The sequence below is a fragment of the chloroplast genome of Apium graveolens (genome assembly GCF_009905375.1).
Source record: "Apium graveolens chloroplast, complete genome".
Taxonomy (NCBI): domain Eukaryota; kingdom Viridiplantae; phylum Streptophyta; class Magnoliopsida; order Apiales; family Apiaceae; genus Apium; species Apium graveolens.
Window position 1 is genome coordinate 110,001 of NC_041087.1, and position 17,500 is coordinate 127,500.

The 17,500-nt window shown below is 31.1% G+C and overlaps 13 protein-coding genes and 1 non-coding gene across 14 annotated transcripts in view, besides 2 other annotated features; 4 read left to right on the plus strand and 10 right to left on the minus strand. All coding sequences in view use genetic code 11, as the record gives it.

Moving 5' to 3' along the window:
* Window positions 1-178: part of an inverted repeat that runs on past the window's edge.
* The window catches only part of ycf1, a 1,902-nt gene extending 1,708 nt beyond the window's left edge, over window positions 1-194 (plus strand). Inside the window, exon 1 of the mRNA in view lies at window positions 1-194. This exon is cut by the window's left edge and continues 1,708 nt beyond it. Within this exon, the coding sequence (YP_009560797.1) occupies window positions 1-194 (194 nt within the window).
* Window positions 178-2,424, minus strand: ndhF. The gene has a single exon. It carries the CDS (start codon window positions 2,422-2,424, stop codon window positions 178-180), a length of 2,247 nt encoding a protein of 748 aa, YP_009560798.1.
* A 942-nt stretch (window positions 2,425-3,366) lies between these two features.
* On the plus strand, window positions 3,367-3,528 carry rpl32 (ribosomal protein L32). The gene has a single exon. The coding sequence runs from the start codon at window positions 3,367-3,369 to the stop codon at window positions 3,526-3,528; it is 162 nt and encodes a 53-aa protein (YP_009560799.1).
* A 570-nt stretch (window positions 3,529-4,098) lies between these two features.
* trnL-UAG lies at window positions 4,099-4,178 on the plus strand. The gene has a single exon. It is a non-coding gene; the product is annotated as a tRNA-Leu (tRNA).
* Window positions 4,179-4,272: 94 nt separating this feature from the next.
* On the plus strand, window positions 4,273-5,247 carry ccsA. Its single transcript has one exon. It carries the CDS (start codon window positions 4,273-4,275, stop codon window positions 5,245-5,247), a length of 975 nt encoding a protein of 324 aa, YP_009560800.1.
* A 227-nt stretch (window positions 5,248-5,474) lies between these two features.
* On the minus strand, window positions 5,475-6,629 carry ndhD. The gene has a single exon. It carries the CDS (start codon window positions 6,627-6,629, stop codon window positions 5,475-5,477), a length of 1,155 nt encoding a protein of 384 aa, YP_009560801.1.
* Window positions 6,630-7,092: 463 nt separating this feature from the next.
* Window positions 7,093-7,338, minus strand: psaC. The gene has a single exon. The coding sequence runs from the start codon at window positions 7,336-7,338 to the stop codon at window positions 7,093-7,095; it is 246 nt and encodes an 81-aa protein (YP_009560802.1).
* Window positions 7,339-7,609: 271 nt separating this feature from the next.
* Window positions 7,610-7,915, minus strand: ndhE. The gene has a single exon. It carries the CDS (start codon window positions 7,913-7,915, stop codon window positions 7,610-7,612), a length of 306 nt encoding a protein of 101 aa, YP_009560803.1.
* A 216-nt stretch (window positions 7,916-8,131) lies between these two features.
* Window positions 8,132-8,662, minus strand: ndhG. The gene has a single exon. It carries the CDS (start codon window positions 8,660-8,662, stop codon window positions 8,132-8,134), a length of 531 nt encoding a protein of 176 aa, YP_009560804.1.
* A 377-nt stretch (window positions 8,663-9,039) lies between these two features.
* ndhI lies at window positions 9,040-9,543 on the minus strand. The gene has a single exon. It carries the CDS (start codon window positions 9,541-9,543, stop codon window positions 9,040-9,042), a length of 504 nt encoding a protein of 167 aa, YP_009560805.1.
* Window positions 9,544-9,640: 97 nt separating this feature from the next.
* ndhA lies at window positions 9,641-11,805 on the minus strand. The gene is made up of 2 exons: window positions 11,255-11,805; window positions 9,641-10,181 (listed from the first exon to the last, which is right to left on the minus strand). The coding sequence occupies exons 1-2, from the start codon at window positions 11,803-11,805 to the stop codon at window positions 9,641-9,643; spliced, it is 1,092 nt and encodes a 363-aa protein (YP_009560806.1).
* Window position 11,806: 1 nt separating this feature from the next.
* Window positions 11,807-12,988, minus strand: ndhH. The gene has a single exon. The coding sequence runs from the start codon at window positions 12,986-12,988 to the stop codon at window positions 11,807-11,809; it is 1,182 nt and encodes a 393-aa protein (YP_009560807.1).
* Window positions 12,989-13,079: 91 nt separating this feature from the next.
* Window positions 13,080-13,352, minus strand: rps15 (ribosomal protein S15). The gene has a single exon. It carries the CDS (start codon window positions 13,350-13,352, stop codon window positions 13,080-13,082), a length of 273 nt encoding a protein of 90 aa, YP_009560808.1.
* A 366-nt stretch (window positions 13,353-13,718) lies between these two features.
* The window catches only part of ycf1, a 5,469-nt gene continuing 1,687 nt past the window's right edge, over window positions 13,719-17,500 (minus strand). The window contains exon 1 of the mRNA in view: window positions 13,719-17,500. This exon is cut by the window's right edge and continues 1,687 nt beyond it. Coding sequence (YP_009560809.1) covers window positions 13,719-17,500 — 3,782 coding nt within the window.
* Window positions 17,302-17,500: part of an inverted repeat that runs on past the window's edge.

Genomic DNA, 17,500 nt, shown 5'->3' on the forward strand with positions numbered 1-17,500 from the left:
AAAAAGAACAAGGAAGGATTGGTTCAGAAAAAAGAGCCAAATTTTACAAATTTTTATTGAATACAATTCTAACTAGCCCTAATGGTCAAAAAACAAAACAAAAATTTGTAATAAAAGAAATCAGTAAAAAAGTCCCTAGATGGTCATACAAACTTATTACCGAATTGGAATTCCTGTCTATAGATAGAAATTAAAAAAGTAGTAAATTAATAAAATGATTGCTACAAAAAAGAAATACAAGAAAAGATAAGAAGAGATGCGCCCACCACCTACAGATTTGATACCTTCGCCTACAAAGAAACTCAAAACACCAACTCCATTAGTAATTCCATCAATAACCCGTCTATCAAAAAAAGAAGTTAACTTAGCCAATCCTCTTATTCCCCCAATAAAAAATCTTGCATAAAAAGCATCTATGTAACCACGATTATATGACCAATCATATATACCATTTAGTATTTTGTCCAAAAGAATTCTTTTAGGACCAGTTTTAACAAAAGAGTTGATTAAGTCCCAATTTTGCAAAGATGAATAAACAGGTTTATATAAAAAAAAGGCTATAAATATTCCAAAAAGAGCTATACTAACTGAAAAAAGAGCATCTTTCAAAAATTCATACCAATCTATTAAATTATTCAAATTTTGATGTAAAAGGTTTATAGACGGAGTTAACCATTTTGATAATATGTCCAAATACACTCCTTCTTGGTTGAAAGGAATTCCTAGGGATCCAACGAACAACGTAAATAGAACCAATACAAGTATAGGAAATAACATAGTATTATCCGATTCATAAGGATACGAAAAAAACTTCTTATTTCCAAAACGGGTAATAGTAATAAAAGGTTGTGTGATGTTTCTTGCATTCTGATCAATTAGATACGTTTTTTTTGAAAAAAAAGAAAAAATATGATGATTTTTCATTGTTAATAACGTTACTAAACGAAAATTTTTGTTAATTCTTTTTGAATCTTCTTTACCCCATAGAGATATTGAATAGAAGGGAGTATTCTTTTTGCCACTATAATTTTGAAAATGAACGTTTAAATGTCCTTCAAAAGTAAGTAAATAGATTCGAAACATATAAAATGCGGTTAATCCCGCTGTAAACCAAGCTATTATTGCGAAAATTGGTGAATACAACCAAGTATCATTAAGAATTTCATCTTTAGACCAAAAACAAGCAAGAGGCGGAATACCACAAAGAGAAAGTGTACCTAATAAAAAAGCGGTTTTGGTAATTGGGATATGTTTTGTTAAACCCCCCATATAAACCATATTCTGACTTTTATTTGGAGAATATCCAACAAGAGTTTCCATTGAATGAATAACGGATCCGGATCCTAAAAATAATAATGCTTTCGAATAAGCATGAGTAATCAAATGAAATAAAGCACTTCGATAAGACCCCATACCTAGAGCTAACATCATATAACCCAATTGAGACATTGTAGAATAGGCTAAACCCCTCTTAATGTCTTTTTGAGCAAGGGCAAAAGTAGCCCCGAATAATATTGTTATTACTCCTACCAAAGAGATGCAATTCATTATGTGAGGGATGACTATGAAAAGAGGAATAAGCCGAGCTACAAGAAAAATGCCCGCAGCTACCATAGTAGCAGCATGTATAAGAGCTGAAATAGGAGTAGGCCCCTCCATGGCATCCGGTAACCATACATGAAGGGGAAATTGTGCAGATTTAGCAACCGCACCGCCAAATAATAGAACAGCACAGAAAGTAACAAATAAAAAATTGACTTCATTATGATTATTAGAAATCAAGTTATTGAATATTTTGAATAAATCTCGAAATTCGAAACTCCCTGTTATCCAATAAAAACCTAAAATTCCTAATAATAAACCAAAATCCCCAACACGATTAGTTACAAATGCTTTTTGGCAAGCATTTGCAGCAACAGGCCGTGTGAACCAAAACCCTATTAATAGATACGAACACATTCCTACTAATTCCCAAAAAATATAAATTTGTATCAAATTAGAACTAGTAACTAATCCTAACATAGAAGTACTGAAAAAGCTCATATAAGCGAAAAATCTCAAATATCCTTGATCATACGACATATAATTATCACTATAAATAAGAACCATAATTCCAATAGTAGTGATTAATATTGACATAATAGAAGTAAGTGGGTCGATCAAGTAACCGAATTCTAAAGAAAAATCATTATTAATGATCCAAGACCATACATATTGATAGATAGAACTACCATTTATTTGTTGAATAGACAGATTGATCGAAAAAATCATGACTATACTTAACAAAAAAACACTTTGAAAAGCCCACATACGGCGAAGACTTTTTGTTGCCGACGGAAAAAGAAGAAGTCCCGCTCCTATTAACATAGGAACTGGAAGTGGAAGGAAAGGTATTATCCACGAATATTGATATGTCTGTTCCATAAAAAAGTTTTTTTTTATTCTTAATTGATTGTTTCCAATTTAGCGGATCCTACCCCCTTTCAATTTCAAAACAAAAAAGGGGTCAATAAAAAAATCAAGAGATGTACTAACTTAAAGATATTTTTCAAATTTTCTATATTATCTGGGTCTTTCCAAAATACTTTAAATATTAAAATAAAGAAGTTACAATTGGGCAAATGATATGACCTACTTGCTCATAAAAAGCGAATTTAGTTATTAACTAAAATTTTTCTTAAACTAACGAAAATACAAAATTGAATTATTATTCAATTAAATATTAAATCACTTTATATTCATAAAGTAATGATAAAAAATTACATTAAAAATAAATATGATCTGAATCGATATGAATCATAGGATTAACTAAAGTACAATTTTTGTACTAATCTCGCTTTTTAGTCAGTTTGTTCCAAATCATTAACTAGTTTCATTATGAAACTGATTGATTAGTTTGCGTTTCAATAAAAAAACATTTCTAGGAAACGTTATAATATTTAACATTTTATATATAATTTAAAAAGGGGGTAATTATCAAAAGGGGTAAAATAAAATAAAATTAAGTTTAATAACAAAATCACGAATATTTTTTTTTAACAAAACGTGTATCTTTTAACAGATTAATTAATAATTACTTTAATTAATTACTAGTTTGATTCTAATTTTAAAATGGAATTTCGAAGTATTCTTTACTCAAGTTTGACCAATTAATATAAAAAATTAAATTTTATTTTAATAGTAAGATTTTGTACGATTTTCGCATATTTTTTATCTATATATATATTTTTTTTTGTTTCTCTAGATAATATATATTATATTATCTAATTATTATCTAGAGAATAACTAGATAATGAATATATTTGTTTTGACCAATAGATGTCTTTCACATCCAACTATAACAACGAGTAACCTCTTAATTTTTAAATGGCAGTTCCAAAAAAACGTACTTCTATATCAAAAAAGCGTATTCGTAAAAATATTTGGAAAGGGAAGGGATATTGGGCAGCCTTAAAAGCGTTGTCATTAGGTAAATCTCTTTCTACTGGAAACTCAAAAAGTTTTTTTGTGCGACAAAAAAATTCATAAATAAAACATTGGAATAATCCGAATAGAAAACTTGTTTTGGAGATGGGGAGTCTTTTTTCCCCATCAACCTATTTGTCACAATTAGACTAATCAACGTTTTTCTATATGTATGAAGCAGGGTAAAAAATATATCTTTAGTTAAAATTAATACATCGTTGAAATTAATTTATTTTGAAAATTTTTTGTGTAAGTTTCTGACTTCTTTCTTATTTATCTGAATTAATCTATTAGAATAAATTTACCATATATATGTTTCTTTCAACCCAACCGACAAAAGCCTGGAATTTTTTGTCCGAATTAATGTGCAAGTTTTGAGTAATAAAAAGGTTTTTTTTTGTTCATTGGTAAAATAAGATTTTTCACTTTTAGGATTAGGAAATAATATAAATGATAAATCTTTTATGAAAAAAATAAATAAATAGTTTCTAGTTATATCTATAATGAACCTTCTAATTTGTATTTGAACAAAGTTTTATTCATCCATTTTCATTTTGACTAAAAAGATTTCATTTAGTTGACTCCTTAAATCTCGACGATTGACTATGAATAGGCTATTATGAATTCGAACAAGCCGCTATGGTGAAATCGGTAGACACGCTGCTCTTAGGAAGCAGTGCGAGAGCATCTCGGTTCGAGTCCGAGTGGCGGCAGACCTTCTTCGAAAAGAGATACAATATATTATAAATTCTAGAATGAATTCAACTCCTGACTTATATTTAAGGATTCCTCCTTTTTAAATTTTTTATGATATTTTCAACTTTAGAGCATATATTAACTCATATTTCCTTTTCGATAGTTTCCATTGTAATTACAATTCATTTGATAACTTTATTAATCGATGAAATCATAAAACTAAATGATTCGTCAGAAAAGGGAATGATAGCTACTTTTTTATGTATAACCGTATTATTAGTCACTCGTTGGATTTATTCGGGGCATTTCCCATTAAGTGATTTATATGAATCATTAATTTTTCTTTCTTGGAGTTTATCAGTTATTCATATAGTTCCATATTTCAAAAAAAATAAAAGCCATTTAAGCACAATAACTGCGTCAAGTGTTATTTTTACACAAGGCTTTGCTACTTCGGGTCTTTTAACTGAAATACATCAATCCGCAATATTAGTACCCGCTCTCCAATCCGAGTGGTTAATAATGCACGTAAGTATGATGATATTGGGCTATGCAGCTCTTTTATGTGGATCATTATTATCAGTAGCACTTCTAGTCCTTACATTTCGAAAAAACATAAATTTTTTTTGTAAGAGGAATACTTTTTTATTAAAACTAAATGAGGAATTTTCCTTTGGTGAAATACAATATATAAATGAAAGAAACAATTTTTTAGGAAATACTTCTTTTTTTTCTGCTAACAATTATTACAGGTCCCAATTGATTCAACAGTTGGATTATTGGAGTTATCGTGTGATTAGTCTAGGTTTTCTCTTCTTAACTATAGGTATTCTTTCAGGAGCAGTATGGGCTAATGAAGCATGGGGGTCCTATTGGAATTGGGACCCAAAGGAAACTTGGGCATTTATTACTTGGATCGTATTTGCGGTTTATTTACATACTAGAACCAATATAAATTTACAGGTTGAAGTTTCCGCAATTGTGGCGTCTATGGGCTTTCTTATAATTTGGATATGCTATTTTGGGGTAAATCTATTAGGAATAGGACTACATAGTTATGGTTCATTTACGTTAACATCTAATTGAATTCAAGAAGGGTTCTTGCGAATTTCAAAATAGAAATAAAATAGAATATGTTGTTTGTATATAAAAAAACTTTATATGAACCAATGAGAACCATGTGAATCCAGTAGTGCGGGGATTCGCATGGTTCTCACAAAGACCAAACATATCGGGTGAATTTTATTTTTAACTTACGAAAGGAAAAAGGCTTTTTTTTTAATTATCCAAATCCTATGATTTTTTTATGAAAACTATCTATAAACAAAATTAGATAAAAGAACCTCGACCTTGTCAACTGATAGGGAAAGAACAAAATCAGGGTACATACCAATACCTATTACAGGTATAAAGATAGCGATCGAAACAAATAACTCTCGCGGTCCAGAATCAAAAACGTAAGAGTTTGGAGCATTAAATAGCTTGTATCCATAGAACATCTGGCGTAACATAGATAATAAATAAATAGGAGTTAATATCATCCCAATTGCCATTACAAAAGTAATTCCTAATTTTGATATTAAAAGATATTTTTGGCTGGTAATGATTCCAAAAAAAACTATCAATTCTGCAACAAAACCACTCATACCCGGTAATGCAAGAGAAGCCATTGAAAAGCTGCTGAACATCGTGAATATTTTTGGCATTGGGATAGCTATTCCGCCCATTTCGTCGAGATAAACAAGACGTATTCTATCATAACTGGTTCCTGCCAAGAAAAAAAGCGCAGCACCGATAAATCCATGAGAGACTATTTGTAAAATGGCTCCATTGAGTCCCGTATCGTTTATAGAACCAATTCCTATAAGTATGAAACCCATATGAGATACAGAGGAATAGGCTATTCTTTTTTTTAAATTACGTTGGCCGAGAGATGTTGAAGCTGCATATATTATTTGTATTGTGCCTACTATAACCAACCACGGAGAAAATATAGAATGGGCATGGGATAATAATTCCATATTAATCCGAATCAATCCATACGCTCCCATTTTTAATAAGATTCCAGCTAAAAGCATACAAGTACTGTAATGTGCTTCTCCATGGGTATCTGGTAACCATGTATGTAGAGGTATAATCGGCGATTTGACAGCAAAAGCAATAAAAAATCCAATATATAATATTATTTCCAACGCCGCAGGATATGACTGATTAACTAATGTTGCAAAGTTTAATGTCGGCTCAGTAGAACCATATAAACCGACACCCAGAACTCCCATTAAGAGAAAAATGGAACCCCCCGCCGTATATAAAATAAATTTTGTAGCCGAGTAAAGACGTTTCTTTCCCCCCCACATGGATAAAAGTAGATAAACCGGAATTAATTCTAACTCCCACATGATGAAAAAAAGTAAAAGGTCCCGAGAAGCAAATAATCCTATTTGCCCGCTGTACATTGCTAACATCAAGAAATGGAATAATCGAGAATCTCGAGTAACCGGCCAAGCCGCTAAGGTAGCTAAAGTGGTGATGAATCCCGTTAGTAATATGGGTCCTATAGAAAGCCCATCTATTCCTAATCTCCAATGGAAATCAAAAAAAATGATCCATTTAAAGTCCTCGACTAGTTGGATTAATGGATCATCCAATTGAAAGTGATAACAGAATGCATAGGTCGTTAGAAGGAGTTCTAAAATACATATACATATAGTATACCATCTAATGACTCTATTTCCTCTATGGGGAAGAAATAAAATTACGGAGCCTGCGAATATTGGAAAAATTACAATAATTGTTAACCAAGGAAAAAAATTCGTGGTAAAGACAAGATACGCTTGGACCAGAAAAACCCGTGCTCAAAATAACATATATTTTTCGAGCACGGTCGATAAAAAAAATCAAATGGATTCAAGTAGAGTTTTCTGTAACATATCAATAAGCTAGACCCATACTACGAGTTGTTTCATTCCATAAAGAAACCCGAACGCTCAAGAAATCGGTTGGACAGGCGGATTCACATCTCTTACAACCAACACAATCTTCTGTTCTTGGAGCAGAAGCAATTTGTTTAGCTTTACATCCGTCCCAGGGTATCATTTCTAATACGTCGGTGGGGCAGGCTCGGACACATTGAGTGCACCCGATACATGTATCATAAATCTTTACTGAATGTGACATTTGATATATTTATTTTTGAATGTCATAAAGTTTCGATATAGTAAACTTATAAATGAAGGGTATATTTAGATACTAGATGAATCGATGAGTTATCAGAAAAGTATTAATATACTTCTGCAGTGGCTCATAAGAGAGGGCTAAAATACTTTGATTTCTTATGTTTGTGTAAACCTGATTAAACCTCACTTAGCAGACATGCGTATTTTAATTTATTTATCTTTATGAAAATTATGAATAGAATCTTTGTATTTAATATATGATATGATTAATACTATTTATTCAACAAATTAGATTGATTGATACGAGTTGATTTTCTGTTACGATAAATTGATGAAACAATAGCTAGTCCAATAGCGGCTTCAGCGGCTGCAATAGCTATAACAAAAATAGAGAAAATTGCTCCTTTTAATTGACGACTATCAAAAAAATCAGAAAATGTTACAAAATTTATATTAACTGCATTCAAAATAAGTTCAAGACACATAAGGGCCCTAACCATATTTCGACTCGTAATCAATCCATAAAGACCAACAGAAAATAAATAGGCACTCAAAACAAGTACATGTTCGAGCATCATTAAAAAACTCCTTATCAATCGCGATTCATTTCAATATGAACAAAAATTAAACTGATTTCCTTGAATAGAATATAACAAATACAGAACAAAAAAATATATTGGTAATAGATCAAACTAAAAGAATTCTCTTTGATATATTAAAAAAAAAAAAAGAAGGGAAATTTATGTGCTAACCCCCAACAAAGTTTGATTTGGATTCCGAATTCGAAAAATTTATTATTGACGAGCTACAGCAATCGCACCTATTAACGCAACTAAAAGAATTATTGAAATTAGTTCAAATGGAAGAAAGAAATCTGTTGATAAATGAATCCCAATTTGTTGACTATTACTTATCAAATCTTGCTCTACAATCTGGTTTGATTTTGTAGTCCAAATAATCCCGTACCATGACGTATCTGGAATAGTAGTAATTAGTGAAACAAAAATACTTGTACAAACAATCGACGTAACTCCGTCCCCAACGGTCCAAAGATGAAAATCTTTGTAGTATTCGGAACCATTCATGAACATCACAGCAAAAATGATTAAAACATTTATGGCTCCTACGTAAATAAGAAGTTGAGCAGCAGCTACAAAATGGGAGTTTGAGAGAATATAGAATAAGGATGTACAAACAAGAACCAATCCCAATGAAAAGGCAGAATAAATTGGATTGGGGAGTAATACCACTCCCAGACCTCCTAATATAAGACCCGATCCCAGAAAGACTAAAAAAAAATCATGTATTGGTCCGGGTAAATCCATTCTATATATATAAATAGATAAATAAATCGAAATCTTTCATAACTTTAATTGACCTGACCAGGAAAAAAGAAGTCCTTTTATCATACTTCTTCATTATTAATGCATTATTAATTGAATTCAATTTTAACAGATGTAGATATGGATTGATATTGATCTAGATATAGTTATTGCACCTATTTCGTTCTTTATCCGAACTAATTTTTTTAAAAACTAAATATATATTAATTTCGAATCAAATCCAAATTTTACCACGATTATCATCAACAAACAAAACCAATCAATCAATAGTTTGGAGTTGGAGTTATTCACAAAACAAGAGCCTCATTCTTTTACATCAAAACAAAATGGGGTCTTATTAATTGGGAGTTGCTCTTGAATTAAGTCTTTTTTATTTCAGGCAAATTTAAAATTGTTCGAGTCGTGTAATCGTTAATTATTGACATTGGTAAACGCCCTAAAGCAATTTGATTATAATTCAATTCGTGACGATCATATGTAGAAAGTTCATATTCTTCAGTCATTGATAAACAATTTGTTGGACAATACTCAACGCAATTACCACAAAATATACAGATTCCGAAATCAATACTGTAATTAAGCAACCGTTTCTTTCTAATATCCGTTTCCAACTTCCAGTCTACAACAGGTAGATCTATAGGACATACACGAACACATACTTCACAAGCAATGCATTTATCAAATTCAAAGTGGATTCGGCCGCGAAAACGCTCCGATGTAATCAATTTTTCGTAGGGATATTGAATAGTTACAGGTAAACGACTCGCATGTGATAAGGTAATCATGAAACCTTGACCGATGTACCTTGCAGCTCGTACTGTTTGTTGACCATAATTCATGAACTCAGTTATCATAGAGAACATATCGTGAATATCTATAAAAATTTTTATGATTGTTTTGTTTCTTTCTCTTGTTCTTGTTTGAGACAAGTCGTGAAGATAGAATATCATACATATTCTTTTACAGTGAAAGAAGTTGGGAAGAAGTTGTTAATAATAGATTGCCGAGAGATATAGGTAAAAGAAATTTCCACCCAAGATTTAAGAGTTGGTCCATTCTTAGCCTTGGTAAAGTCCATCTTGTTGTGATAGCAATGAATAAGAACAAAAAAGTTTTAGCTAATGTAATAAAGATACCAATTATTGTTCCAAAGACTCTACCCGCTTTATTTATTTCAAAAAAAAAAGGAACGCCTATATACGGAAGAGAGAGATTCCAGCCCCCCAAGTAAAGAACCGTTACAAATAATGAAGAAACTAGTAAATTCAGATACGAGGCAACGTAAAATAAACCAAATTTTATACCTGAGTATTCGGTTTGATAACCTGCTACCAATTCTTCTTCTGCTTCTGGTAAATCAAAAGGTAATCTTTCACACTCGGCTAAGGACGAAATTAGAAAAACGATAAACCCTATAGGTTGACGCCACAAATTCCACCCCCAAAAACCATATTTTGACTGCGCTTCAACTATATCAACTGTACTTGAACTGTTAGATAATTATAGTCGACGATAACATTACTGTTCGCAACGCTATTACAGAACCGTACATGAGATTGTCACCTCATACGGCTCCTCAAAGGTCACAAATAAATCTAAGACCCGTTTGCTATTTTTTATCTTGATATGTTTGGAGGATAAAATCCAAATCTATCGCAAGGTCCCCAATTAGACAATGGAATTCTGTCTGCTATATATTATTTTTATTATAAAGTGCTTCTGAATTGATCTTTTCTTTTAAAAATTTTTAAATTTTTGTTGAGTAATAACTTAACCTTTAAATAAAAAGTTTTTTGTATAAATCTCAATAAATATTTCAACCTAGCATTTTTGATTACGAAAAAAACGATACATTGTATTAGTTCACGAAACATTACAAGAATTCTATCTCTCTAAAAAAGATCGTTTTTTGTAGTGCAATTTAATTCTTTCGAGTTTCTTTTTTTGTTCCTATTCTCCTTTCTCAGAAAAGGTACTTTAAACAAAGCAAAGTAAAGGATTACTTCGTTCTTGATAGTTATTTACTTAATCGGTGGATAGGAAAATACTCTGGATCGGAATCGTGGGGAGTACTTCTTCATCATTTCTACCAACATAAAGCCCCAATTAGAATCCCTTTTATGCTATTTAGTATGAACAGAAAAATCCTGTTGACTAACTTACAGAATCTCTATTACGAATCCTTTGTGTACCTTGGTGTTCCTAACTATCCACTCTTTTTGGTCAAAAGGACCCCGCTCATTAGGGTAATACATGTCTTTTAATAGCTAGTAAAATTCCTAGACAGTTGCTCCTTTTGAACCCGCTTCAAGTCATGATGATTAATCACTCAATCTTGGGGTAAATAGTATATAATGCTTATGTTTACTTTCACTTAACTCTTGTACATAGGAAATGAGACTGGATCTTTTTACTGCAAAGTAAGAAGCTGTTTTTTTCACTCATATAACTATCTGGTTTAGTTCATCAACCCGAATGATGAATAAAAAATAAAAATGTATATTCAATTCATGAAATTTCCTTCCTAGAAAGAAAAGACATAGAGGAATTTTTATGTCTTAACGAATCACACGTAGAGATATTGATAACACACATAGAGTTAATGGTATTTCATAACTAATTGATTGAGCAGCAGCCCGTAAACCACCTAAAAAGGAATATTTATTATTTGATCCATAACCTGACATAAGAAGGCCCACGGGAGCAATACTTGAAATGGCAATCCATAAAAAAACACCAATACTGAAATCGGCTAGAACAAGGCGATATCCAAAAGGAATTACTAAATAACTTAGTAGAATTGATGTGACTGCTATGGATGGTCCGATACTGAATAAACGAGTATCTCCTCTTGATGGAAGAAGATTCTCTTTGAAAAGTAATTTTGTACCATCTGCTAAAGCTTGAAGAATTCCCAAAGGCCCGGCGTATTCAGGGCCAATACGTTGTTGTATCCCCGCAGATATTTCTCTTTCTAACCAAACAATTACTAGTACACCTATTGTGATTCCTAATACAGGAATAAAAATAGGGACAAGCATCCATATGATCTCATATACCTCTTTTAAGGATTCCAATCTAAAAAAAGAATTGATAGCTTGTACTTCTGTTGTATCTATTATCATTTTAACGATCAACTTCTCCCATAATGATATCTATGCTACCTAGTATTGTCATAATATCAGCCAATTTCATTCTTTTAACTAATTGAGGAAGGATTTGCAAATTGATAAAACCCGGTGGTCGGATTTTCCATCTCCAAGGAAAAACACCCTTATCTCCTATCAGAAAAATTCCTAATTCTCCTTTTGGGGCTTCGACTCTCACATAAAGTTCTTGTTTTGACAATTCAAAAGTAGGAGAAGGTTTTTTACTGATAAATCGATAGTCAAAATCATTCCATTCGGGATCCCATACTTTATCAAAGCGCCGGATTTCTAAATTCTCATAGGGCCCCCCCGGAATTCCTTCTAAAGCCTGTTGAATAATTTTTATCGATTCTGTCATTTCACTGATTCGTACTAAATAACGAGCTAATGAATCCCCTTCTTTTTGCCATTGAACTCCCCAATCAAATTCATCGTAAGACTCATAATGATCAACCTTTCGAAGATCCCATTGTATGCCGGAAGCTCGTAGCATTGGTCCCGATAAACCCCAATTTATTGCCTCCTCTCCGCCAATAATGCCTACTCCTTCAACTCGCTCTAAAAAAATAGGATTACGTGTAATAAGCCTTTGATATTCAGTAACTCTTGTTAAAAAATAATCACAAAAATCCAAACATTTATCTACCCAGCCATGAGGTAAATCAGCAGCGACTCCTCCAATACGAAAATAATTATGCATCATTCGCATACCGGTAGCAGCTTCGAATAGGTCATATATCAATTCTCTTTCTCGAAAAATATAGAAGAAGGGGGTCTGTGCGCCAATATCTGCCATAAAAGGGCCAAGCCATAACAAATGCGACGCTATACGACTTAACTCTAACATAATGACTCTGATATAGCTGGCCCTTTTAGGCACTTGAATATTGCCTAACTGCTCTGGTGCATTTACAGTTATTGCTTCAGTGAACATAGTAGCTAAATAATCCCAACGTGTTACATAAGGTAAATATTGTATAATGGTTCGGTTTTCCGCAATTTTTTCCATTCCTCTATGTAAATACCCCAATATCGGTTCACAGTCAATAACATCTTCACCGTCTAGAGTAACAATGAGTCGAAGAACACCGTGCATTGATGGGTGTTGAGGGCCCATATTGACTATCATAAGGTCATTTCGTGTAGCTGGTGCAGTCATAGGTTTTTTCCCGATTCATTCTTCCATGAATTGCTGAAAGCGAAAAGAGGTTCATCAAAATTTAATCGAAAATTCAAAACGACTCTTCAAATTAATGATTTTTTGTTTCTCGAATCTCCAACTGGCCGATTAATTCTTTATAACGTACTCTATTTTTTTTTGACAAATAGGCGAGCAGCCGTTGACGTTTTCCTAGAATTTTACGCAGACCTCTCTGAGATAAATAGTCTTTTTTGTGCAATTCCAAATGTGAAGTAAGTCTCCGTATCCTATTGGTGAAACGCACTACTTGAAATTCAACAGACCCCTTGTTGTCTTCGTTTTCCTCTTTCAAAATAATTGCACTGAATGTATTTTTTATCATAAAAAAGCTCCTTTTACCCTTTAATTTACATATAAAATATTTTATTTTATCGATCAGTAATAATAATATTAGTCATTTTAATGTAGTAATTAGTATACACAAAAATTTTAATTTTAGTTGGACAGGGATAAAAAAGTAGATGGTACGTTTTTACACTTACAACATCAAATAATTTAGAATTTAGACCTAAAATTCGGAATATTCTATAGATTCGTTTATTTTATAGATTTTATCCAAACAAATTGATACGTCATTGACTTAGTATTAAATAAAAATGATCTAATATTAGACTGGGACGTAAGACAGGGCATCTGGGCATCTGTTTGCTTTTCTATATGGTACAGAATATATAGGAAAAATGTACCATCAACCTATTTTTAATTGTGGATATATTCTTAACAAACTAAAACGGCTTCCATTATTGGTATTAAACCAATATCTATTCATACAAGCTAAGTCTTCTAATCTATAATTAGGCCAAAGAAATAACTTTAATTTAATTAATTCGTTTTTATCTCTATCAATATCAAAATGCTTTTTTTGATCCAAAAGGGGATTCCTGTTTTTTATGTTCTTTTTGTTACAAAATACTCGATTTTTATCCACACTATTTATATTCTTTGAGTTGAAATAAATTAGAATTCTCAATTCTCTACGACGTCTAGATGATAAAATCTTTTCAGGAACGATAAAATCATGATGTTTTTTGTCTCTCTTTCGAATGCTAGATTCATCCAATTTATTTTTATTGATATATCTTTGTTCTCGATATCTTTGAGGAGTTTGGTACTTACTTTTATGAACCAACGATATACCTACGGTTTGATATATAATAAAGTATCCATCGTTTTTTACAGACAAACGAATGGGATCGATAAAAAATATCCCCTTTTTATTCAATTCTATAGGAGTCAATTTTTTTCGAATCACCATTATATCCAGATTTATTTCTTTCCTTTGAATAGACGATATTGTAGTATCTCTTGGATTTCTCAGTCCAAGCAAGTAACAATATATCTTGATATTATTGATCATCCTTTCAGTTAAATTCGGAATTAAACCGTCGTCTATTATCCATTGAAAAAGCAAATAGTGTTTCCGTAAGAAAATCATTTCTGGTCTCATCTTATTCCGGATCTTATATTGTTTTTTCATTTTATCTTGGTTTTGTGAATATAATCCAAGGCCTCTTCGGCCCGCGGGTTCTTTTTCTTCTTGATTTTTATTCATTAATTCAGAATATCTTTTTTCATTCGATGGTCTAAAAAAATGGAATTTTTTCTTTTCATTGATGTTTTTTTTTTTATTTAAAAGAAGAAATTTGCTTGGTATAATCCATGGTTTTATTTTGTATATATTATAAAGTGGCACAAATTCTGGGAAGAACGGAAGTTTCAGATTTGTCGATATTGGGTTTAGGATTTCTTCATTCATTTCCATCCAATCAAAAAAAAGTTTCTTGTCATTGATTGGATTTATTTCTAAATATTGATGAATTATCAAATAAAAAATATCATTTTTATCCATTTTATCAATTTTTTGGTAATTCTTACTTCCAAGCTTAGTATTTATATTACTGTTATAATCCATTTTGGTCCAGGCCTCAATATCTATTTTTTGTCTTATAAAAAAATTGAGAATTGTCCAATCAAAATATTTTCTATCTGGAGTTTTTTGCATATACATAATATCGCCCTTTTCTAGATAATGATTGATAGGAATTTCCTCCAGGCTTTCAAATAAATTTTGTTTATAATTGTTGTAATTAAAAGTAAATTTTTGGTTGTTTTTTAATTCTGATGGTGATCCATAAATAATATATGAAGGCTTATTAATTTCAGAATTAATAGATTTATATGATAAAAGATTATATATATAGTATTTTGGAAAATTATCTTTTTGGTTTGGTAATGGATATATTTTAAAATACTTTTGTTTTTTGTGAAAAAGTAATCGGTCTTTTTCATACGAATTCCATTTTGTTAAATCTTTATTTTGGGTAATACCACCTTCATTTATCGTAGTTCGCCATTTTTGTGGTATTAATCCAAACCATCTAATCTGAGATAAGTTGTATTGATAATGGCCTCTTAACCAGTTTTTCCATTGATTCGTTTCAGAACTTGAAAGTTTTGTATGTCTTAATTCGGAATGAAATATTCCGTGTGTTACAAAATAATTTTTTATTGCAGTCTTAAGAAAAACGGGAGTTCCGTGATACTCAAAAATAGATCTTAACTTATATAAATTAATAACTTGGGTTTGTGATAATTTGTAAAATACATATGCTTGTGATAAAGAAGATAAGTCAAAAAAAAGATGTGAATTCCTCTTACTATTCTTAATATTGTAAAGTTCACTTTTTAGAGTCGAAATAAAGTTAATTTCTTTTTTGTTTTTTTTATTTTTTATTTCTTGGTTTGTTTTATTATTGTAAATGTATTTATCAAAATAAAAATTTCTTGATTCAAGAACTAGTTGTGTAGGAATTCTGGCAATATTAATGATATATAGAAGGATATCGATGTATATTCTTTTAATTAAAATTTTTATAAACAAATCTAATTTATAGATTAATCGATTGCTTCTTCTTTTTATTTTTAATATTTTAAAAATAAAATTTGGTGATTTTTCTTTTACATTATAATTTGTTTTGTTAGGACTACTTTTTTTCTTGGCGTTGCTGTTTTTTTCTTTTGTAAGACTCCTTGTTTTCTTTCTGATTGTGCTTGTTCTATCAGTCATATTTTTAATTTTTTTTTCTCTCAGTGAATAATTTGTATTATCTGTAGATTTAATTTGTCTAAATGAATCGTGAATTATCTGATTCCTAATTATAGAATCTTTTTTTTTGTTAATTTCGCCGGATTCATATACCTTTCTCAATCTAAATAATAGAGTTGGATGTACTTTTAAGAGTTCGTTTTTTATTCTTTTTATAAACAGAAATAAAACGTTTTTAATAACCACCCCTTTTGGTTCTTTTGAATCTTGTAGAAAATTTTTTGTTCTTTCTTTTAAAACGCTTAGAACTCTAAAATGATTATTTTTCGTTTTTCGAATTTTTTTTTTAAGTTCTTTAAAAATAGGCTTAAAAAAGGAAGGTTTGGGGGGGACAGAACCAAAGGGAAGGGTAGTTTGCGTTCCCCAAGCCGTTAAAAAGGAAAACTTTTGTTGTTCTTTCTTTAGATCTTTATAAGAAGAAAAAGAGGGCCTCAGTTTGTATCTGTGCCAAGGTTTCAAATAAAAAGGAAATACTATTTTTATCTGAATACCATCTTTAAACCAATTTCTGGGAAGTTCGAGTTCTGATACTTGAACACCGTTATAGGTACATATAATATGCTTTTCTCTATTCCACTCATCGAAGTCCTCAGCCCACTCAGGGGGTTGAGATAAAAAAATACGCCCAATATTTTTAACTATTATCAATGAAGGTAATAAAATATATTTTCTAAAAATAGATTGAATTATTAAAATTAAACTTCTTGTTGCTTGTGGGTATGGAACAAAATCCCAGGCTTCCGCGATTTTTATCCACGTTTTTTCCTTTATTTTGTTATCTTCTTCTCCTGTTTGTATTTTTTTTTGTTCTTCTATAGAATCTTTAAATTCTGTTCCTTTACTCATCCAATTTTTAAAAATAAATTTCATTTGTTCAGGGATATTAAAAGAAAAAAAGGGGGATTTTTTTATTCTGTCCAAAAAAAGGGGGGAATGCGCATTTGCTTGAAAAAATTTCGAAATAACAGTTTTACGCCTTTGAACCCGCATAGAACCTTTGATAAATTCTCGACGAAAATCTGATTCTTCCGAATAGTCTCTAATAGACATCCAGTTTTTGACACTTGCTTTGCGACTACGTTTAGTAGGCCTATAAATTATTACACGATCCCTTTTTCTTGAACGTATATGATAATCCAATGGTAGGCCTTCATGAGCTGCGCCCGACAGGAATTCCAATTCGGTAATAAGTTTGTATGACCATCTAGGGACTTTTTTACTGATTTCTTTTATTACAAATTTTTGTTTTGTTTTTTGACCATTAGGGCTAGTTAGAATTGTATTCAATAAAAATTTGTAAAATTTGGCTCTTTTTTCTGAACCAATCCTTCCTTGTTCTTTTTCTGAAAATAAAGAGAGGCCCT